At 36.4% G+C, this 7,429-nt stretch overlaps 1 protein-coding gene across 1 annotated transcript in view; it reads left to right on the top strand.

Moving 5' to 3' along the window:
* LOC107758640 (cilia- and flagella-associated protein 45-like) overlaps positions 1–4,934 on the top strand; it is a 19,622-nt gene extending 14,688 nt beyond the window's left edge. Inside the window, exons 9-12 of the mRNA XM_016576467.1 lie at positions 1,495–1,608; positions 1,804–1,997; positions 3,121–3,345; positions 4,432–4,934. Coding sequence (XP_016431953.1) covers positions 1,495–1,608; positions 1,804–1,997; positions 3,121–3,345; positions 4,432–4,507 — 609 coding nt within the window. The 3' untranslated portion in view covers positions 4,508–4,934. The remainder of the gene's footprint in view (positions 1–1,494; positions 1,609–1,803; positions 1,998–3,120; positions 3,346–4,431) is intronic.
* The last annotated feature ends 2,495 nt before the right edge of the window (positions 4,935–7,429 follow it).

Genomic DNA, 7,429 nt, shown 5'->3' with positions numbered 1-7,429 from the left:
GAACAAATCTAAATTAACATATAAAAATATATTTTTACTGAGATTTGATGTAGTGACAATTTTGCATCGTGATTAGGTAATGACATCATCACGCAATGACATCACAACGTCATTTAGCAACTTTTAGCAACAAATCGACCTTCCTTTAGCATCTTCCCCTGAAAATTAGTTGGCAACAGTGGTCGGCTGAAATTGGTCCTCGTTGGCTTTTTTTCGGCCGATTCGACATGTTGAATCGGCGTCGGAGCTTGTCGGTCAGTCGGGCCATCTGATCATTCTGATTGGCTGTTCAGCTGGCGAACCAGTGCACGAGAAAAAACGCAGAACGGACGTGCTACTTGGCTGTCGGTTGTCGAGCGTCGGCTTGGTGTGATGCTGCCGATGTGAGCCGACCCCGCAGTCAAATGCCCTGTATGAGGCTGCTATGAACCCACGATGTGCATTATTTTTTTTTACCAACACAAGCTCCACAGCAGACTCAAAGCAGCATCACTAGACTTTGAGAATACAAAATTTCTATGGACACTGCAACAGTTGTAATATGGCGTCACACTCTGCGGAAACTTTAAAAAACAATTAGACATATATTACAACTAAAATGTAAAAATTTACAGCAAAATGTTAAAAATTACAGCTAAATTTCACTGTTAGATGGTTTGTCTAAAAACATGCATGGATATAATGATGCGTGGAAAATAATTTTTTTTTTCTTTTTTTTTTTTTGGATGGTTCATCTGGTTAAAGATTTAATGCACTAGCACTGCTGTAGTTTATATAAGAACACTCTCCAACAGCAGAATTAGGGGTGGGCGATATACTAGACTATCGTCTCTATCGCGGTTACACGCTCATGAAATCTTATCATTTACATGCATTTTTAAGCATTGCAGTTTACACACAAGTTATTTTAAGCCATTGAAAAGCAATCAGCAGCGAAACCGACCTCATTTCAATATATGCGCATGCTGTCTGCTGTTTACGAGCGCTCTTAGAGCACGGGAGTATTGAACGCTTTATAGGCCTTGAACGGTTAAATACACACACTTGCATGTGTCAAAATGCCTGTCTTTGCAAGTATCCTTGTAAATACGGTAATATAGGTCTTAAGTAAAAGCAAACAGCTGAGAAAGAAAACACGTATTGGATCCAAGCAGATCTTAAAATGACAGCTAAATCACTTTTTAACTGTAATAGGAAGTAATATATTTAATTTACACAGTGAAGAATATGCCGTTTTTATACATTTGATTACTTTATACAATGTATGTAGCATTTCTTATTTGTTCTACTGTAGTTTTTTTTAGTCCTATTGTAATTTCTTATTTTTATTTAATCGCTGACTGTTTACTCATTTTCAGTTAGCTTTTTTTTATATATTTAGGCTATTATTTGTTTTTTGTGATATTGACACAATGTATGAGTATACCAACACAAAACAAATAACCACCAATATGTTTAAGAAAGAAAGAAAAAGCATGTGTTTGAACTCTATAGGAACGAGAGGCAGAGTATGAAGCTGAGCAGATACAAATCAAGAAAGACAAAGAGAAGGAAGTGGCGCGACTGAGAGTTCTTCAAGAAAGGGACAGAGACCATAAAGCTGAGCAGGTAAAATCTTACATCCTCATAAAAAATTTACTAATACATATAATTAGAAGTATCCTCTTGTATACCCATGATGGTGTAATACATTAACATGACCAATTTAATAAAGCATAAAGCTTATTTGTTGGCTGATCATGTTGGAGGCAGTGAAATTTACATTCTGGATTCAAATAAATGAGTTTTTCTTTGAACTGTCAGGATGAGATCAGGGCACGGAGGAACCAAGAAGCAGCTGCAAGGGAATGGAGAAGAAAAGAAAAAGAGCAGACTCTGAGAAAGCTGGAAGTAGAAGAGAAGCTGAAGGCTGCTCGTTTGGAGCAAGTCACTCACAAGGAGCACTTGCTGTCCATTGAAGCTGGACGAGAGAGAGCAGAGTTTGAGAGGGTCCTGAGGTACAAACACCACACTATTAGCATGGCCGTACACAGGGTTTTAGAAACACTGAGGTCCTCAGCTTGCTAGGGTGGTTCATGGGCACACAGGGGCATTGAAATTTTTGATTCACATGATCTACATGTGTGCATTTCATTTTTGTCTGTGTCAGTAACAAACAGTAAACACATGGTCATGAATGAAATATAGCATTTGGGGTTGGAATGAAAACAAATGTTAAAAGGTAAATGATAATAGAATGAAAACAGCATTTTTAGGTCATCCCTTCAAATTTTGTGCAGAGACCAGCCATTGACATATGTCATGCACAAAAGCTGCACTTGGGGGTTTCTTGTCAAAAAGAGTAAAATAAAGGAAACGGGTATTAGACTAATAAAGGAAAAAGGTTAAGAAATACAATATATTAAAACATTTGATCCATTTGCAGAAAATATTTTTATTTTAATTATCTAAATTACTGTACTAATCACAACCTAGAAACAACTGTCAAAGCTACATGTTTTATCATGTTCTAGTGTAGGTCTGAGTATAAAGAGTGAAATTACTGAAAGTCTATCAGGAAACTTCAGCAAAGATAGCATAAAATTTCACAATACAATCATTCTTAATCTTTTGCCTAGTATGCTGAAAACGGTTGAGTTGTTCGTATCCCTGGATATTACTGTTGGTTGTTTAACATTTCTGTTGTAACACAGTTGTCGAATATTAAATATTTAATGTTATTATGTTAGGTCATGCCTCCACACTAGATACAAAAGATCCAGCCCCAGACGCCTGATTTTTTTTTTTTTTAAGTCAGCAAAGTTGTCTAATTCCCAAAACCATTAACAGGATGTCTTGTCTGCATCATTAGATCTCTCAGTAAATAATAAATGTTTAACTTGCTTACATCTCACTTTTTAACAAACTTGTACAGTGTGTAACTAATAAGCATAACAAAAACCAGTGAGTCAACCTTAAAATTAAACAATTACCTCTATAATCTACAAACAAAAATAAATGTACTTTAATTACCGATATAACATTTTACCTTGGATTAATCACTTAAAATTAATTACCTTAACTAAAAAAGAGAGGACAAAGATAGCATTGAAGATTGTATGCTCTATACTGTTTTTCCAGGGCACAGCAGGAGCTCATTGAGAAAGAACGAGAAAAAGAGGAGCAACAGCATCGAAAAATCCAAAGGCATGCTGAGGCTGTGAGGCAGCAGGTACGGGAGAGAGAGATGCAGGCCGTCACCCAGCACAGAGAGCTGTTCCAAGAGGGCGAGCGGCTGGAAGAAGAGGCACGCAATCGCAGAGCCCGGTTGGATGAGATTAAAGAAAAGAAGCTGAGGGAACTCAAGTATGTCCTTAAAGTAAATTAGACAAAAAAAAGTCTATAGAAAATTACATAAAAGACAGTATAAAAAAAACTTATAATTAACGAAAGAAAGAATTATTGATTACATACAGGAGAGAAGACACAGTGGCCTAAGAAGTGTTTAGACCACTGATCTATATATAATGACTGGATCGCTCATTGCGTTCTAAACTGCCGACAGACAGTGAAGCCACCGGAAGTGTTAGAGTCAGAACAGCCGGCATTGTAGTCTACTCTCCCAGGATCAGGAAACAGTCCTCCCGTGTCCGTCTGATGTTTATCATGTTCATCTGATGTTCGCTACTGTAATGAACGTAACTTTTTAATAAGCAGGGGAAATTCCCGACATTAAAAAAATAACTGTTCACGCTTAGGGTGTTTGCATTGTAAGAATGTACAGGGATACTTCAGATTTAAAAACGCTGACTTGTTAGGTGATGTTTTCTCATTAAATTCGCACATTTTCCTATTAATTCAATGGAATATATGGGAATACTGGGGAATACCAATATGGTGGCACGGCGTCATGAGCAATCCAGTTCTCTATTATAGATCAGTGGTTTAGACACGACATATTTTAAAATATATGAATTTCATTGCATTAGCTACAAGAATTGTCATTGCATTCAGGGCTGTTGGTAATGGGCTTGCAAGTAAGAACAATTCTAATGGCCAAAATATCTTGTGTCATAATATTTGAAACTGCTTTGTGTGAAGAAATTACTTTTAGTATTTCAATCTGTGGTCCCCTACATGCTTCCTAAGTGGGTAAACAGAGAGAAATCCGCTTGCTGTACAAAAACAGTAAGGGAAGTGTGTTTGCACAATATTTCTGCCAGTTGAGGCTTTTTATGTAATTGCAAAGACATTCATACTGTAGGAATGTATGATAGGGGTCATGTTAAAGAGAAACTCACTTTCTCTCACAAAAGTTTCTTGTATAGTTGAATCATGTGCTGCAGACTCATATCCTTCTTAGTTCCCAGAGAGAGATTTTGTTGAGGTCATGCAACGGTCACATCAATCTTAAAATCATTAACACAATCACTTTTTTGCTTTTGACTGCAGGGCAGCTGGGCTCTCAGACAAGTACTACAAGGAAGTGGAGCGTAAGGTTCGAGCCCTTCCAGCTCTATTAAACTGAAGAATGGTAGAAATGGAAGAGATCAATCAAATAAACAAACGAAGAAATACATTTGTTGTTTGGCTCAACATATGAACTCCCCAGTGCATGTTTTGCCAGCGGATTTGTGGAAAAGATTACATCACTTATGGAAAGGGTAAACAAAATACACGTCAAGGCATGTGTGGTTTGTGGTCTTTGGCTGACTCAATATACTGTAACTCCAAGTATGTTAAAAGTGCACTGCTAAATCTTCTGACAAGAATGTAGGACAAAGCAAAACATACTATGTAATTTTTATTGAAACTTGTATGGAATGAATTTAAATTAATCTGTAATCACATATAATATTCAGTGGCCTTAAATACTATGTACTTACGTTTAAATTAATTATTTGGTACAATGCACTTATTGTGTACAAATACATGTTTTACATTGAACTTGTATTTTAAAAAAATATCTGCATGTAATTACATTTATAATTACACTGTTGACCCATCCCTTACACCTAACCTTACCTGTATCCCACCTCAATGGCAGCAAGTGTTTTACATTTACATTTACATTTAGTCATTTAGCAGACGCTTTTATCCAAAGCGACTTACAAATGAGGACAATAAAAGCAGTCAAAACTAACAAAAGAGCAACAATATATAAGTGCAAATGACAAGTCTCGGTTAGCCTAACGCAGTACACGTAGCAAGGTATATATATACACATACACACACATATATATATATATACATCTATTATACACACACACACAAACAAACAAAAAATCTATTCTCTTTTCTAGAATAGAAAAAAATGGAAAGCTAGTGTTTGTTTTTTGTTGTTTTTTTTTAAATAAAGAATATGGACAGAACAAGAGCTTGAACAAGGAGTTGTGTTGCATGTTCTGAAAGAAAGGGCCTGATCTTCCTAATGTTGTATAAAGCAAATCTGCAGGACCGGGCAGTTTTAGCAATGTGGTCTGAGAAATTCAGCTTATCATCAATTATAACTCCAAGGTTTCTAGCTGTTCTTGAAGGAGTTATGGTTGAATTTCCAATCATTAGAGATAAGCAGACCAGTACCTCCACCTCTTCCAGTCAGACGGGGGGAGTGGGAAAAAGAGAAATTATTTGAGAGTGCTGCAGGTGTAGCATTGTCCTCTGGTTTGATCCACTTCTCTGTCAGGGCCATGAGGTTTAGTCTTGAATGACTTGTAATAGAAGTAATAAAATCTGCTTTGTTTACAGCAAATATGTTTTATAACTTGTTTTACAATACAATATGAACACAATAGGTACATTGTACTTTTTTTTTTTTTTTGATGTAAGTGCATAGTAGTTAAGGCCACTTAATATAAAGTGGGACCGTTGCAAATGTGTATTTGTGTGTGTGCGTGTTCCCTTTTTGCACTTACCTTTATAAAACCTGCTGTCTCTTCTTTAAACCCTGCAGACAGTCACATCTACCTACTATTAAGCATTTTATACCCTATGCAACTTATTTAACTTTATATGAAATGCATGACAAAAAATGTGTACATCACAACAAAACAATGTGAACTATTCCCTTTATATGTTAATTTGAGCTCTCCCTTCATATCTAGCTTTAAATTAAATTGCGAATACCCTGGGTCATATTACCATAAACAATAAAATTACATGAAGTGAACATTGGATGTACCCTTCACTAACAGACTTGTGGAAGGGTCCTTTGTGGAAAGATTCAGATGTTCATTTTCTTTTGTAATGCTCCTACAAAGTGCCCTTCAAGGGTGCAAAACTGGCATTAGATTTTGCCCTGGGTCAAACAGTGACACTCTGCAGCTAGTTGCAACAAAGATTTTTTATTTATTTATTTTTAACTTTTAACTAAGGGATTTGGTAGTCACAACAATACACATATGTTTGGCTTAACAGGTGATTACATGATTTTGTGTTGTTATTGAACACTACTTTTCCACTTAACATAACTACTTAGAACAAAAGCTTATAGAAAACCCTAAGGCTAACATATTCATATTAAAAGCCAAAAAACTTCCATTTTGATTTCATATGGACTTCAAGTTAAAACCATCGCTTCACTCTGGTAAACTCTATACAGTGGTAAAAATCTGCTCATCAGCGAAGACTCGAGAAATTTGATCTCTCCGTCCCCTAAAATCTTTTAGCCAACTTATGAAATTGCTCTATTGACAACATCCTGACTAGGCGCTTGACTGTCTGGTTTGGCAGCTGCAAGGTCCTGTAAGAAAAGCTGAGCCCAATATTGGCAATAAACTTGAAGCCTTACAAGATAACTTCCACATGCAATGTCTGAAAAAATCTTGTATAGATCAATGCTGACTAATCTCATAGCAGAGACTGTTTCCCAAACTGCCATCAAGCATGTTACTGCATCATTAAATTGGAACCAGCATGATGAACAAAAGCTTTTAACCGCAGGATTTTGAATAAACGTATAATTTTGAATAACCTGTAATTACATTCCCTCACTTATGCTGCCACTATGCCCACACACTGGTCATCTTATTGTCTTAATGACAGAACTAGGACACTCACTGTCATGGATTTTTTTTCACACTTCTAATGCTGCAAACCCTGGACTAACCTGCTGTGTCACCAGAATAAATCAGAAAAGAACACACTTATCTTAATACGTTCATCAATTTACTGAAGCACTCCCAACAAAACATTTCTCCTTCCCTTACATGTATGCATGACAATTCAACTCCCCTAGTGGTACTTATTAACCAACAGACTTTATCATTGAACACAACATAACCCTGTCTTGTCCTGTCTCCAAATGGAACAATTCACCCAAAAATGAAAATGTGCTGAAAACAGTGGCGGTTCGTGGGTTTTAAAATAGAGGAGGCACACTAATTGTATTGGTCTGGGATCCCTGCCGATTATTATATTATTTGCTTAACCACTTTAAAATGGCTTTTTT

Source organism: Sinocyclocheilus rhinocerous, unplaced genomic scaffold (genome assembly GCF_001515625.1).
Source record: "Sinocyclocheilus rhinocerous isolate Xijiao unplaced genomic scaffold, SAMN03320098_v1.1 scaffold130, whole genome shotgun sequence".
Taxonomy (NCBI): Eukaryota; Metazoa; Chordata; class Actinopteri; order Cypriniformes; family Cyprinidae; genus Sinocyclocheilus; species Sinocyclocheilus rhinocerous.
This window is presented reverse-complemented; position numbering and strand designations above follow the sequence as displayed.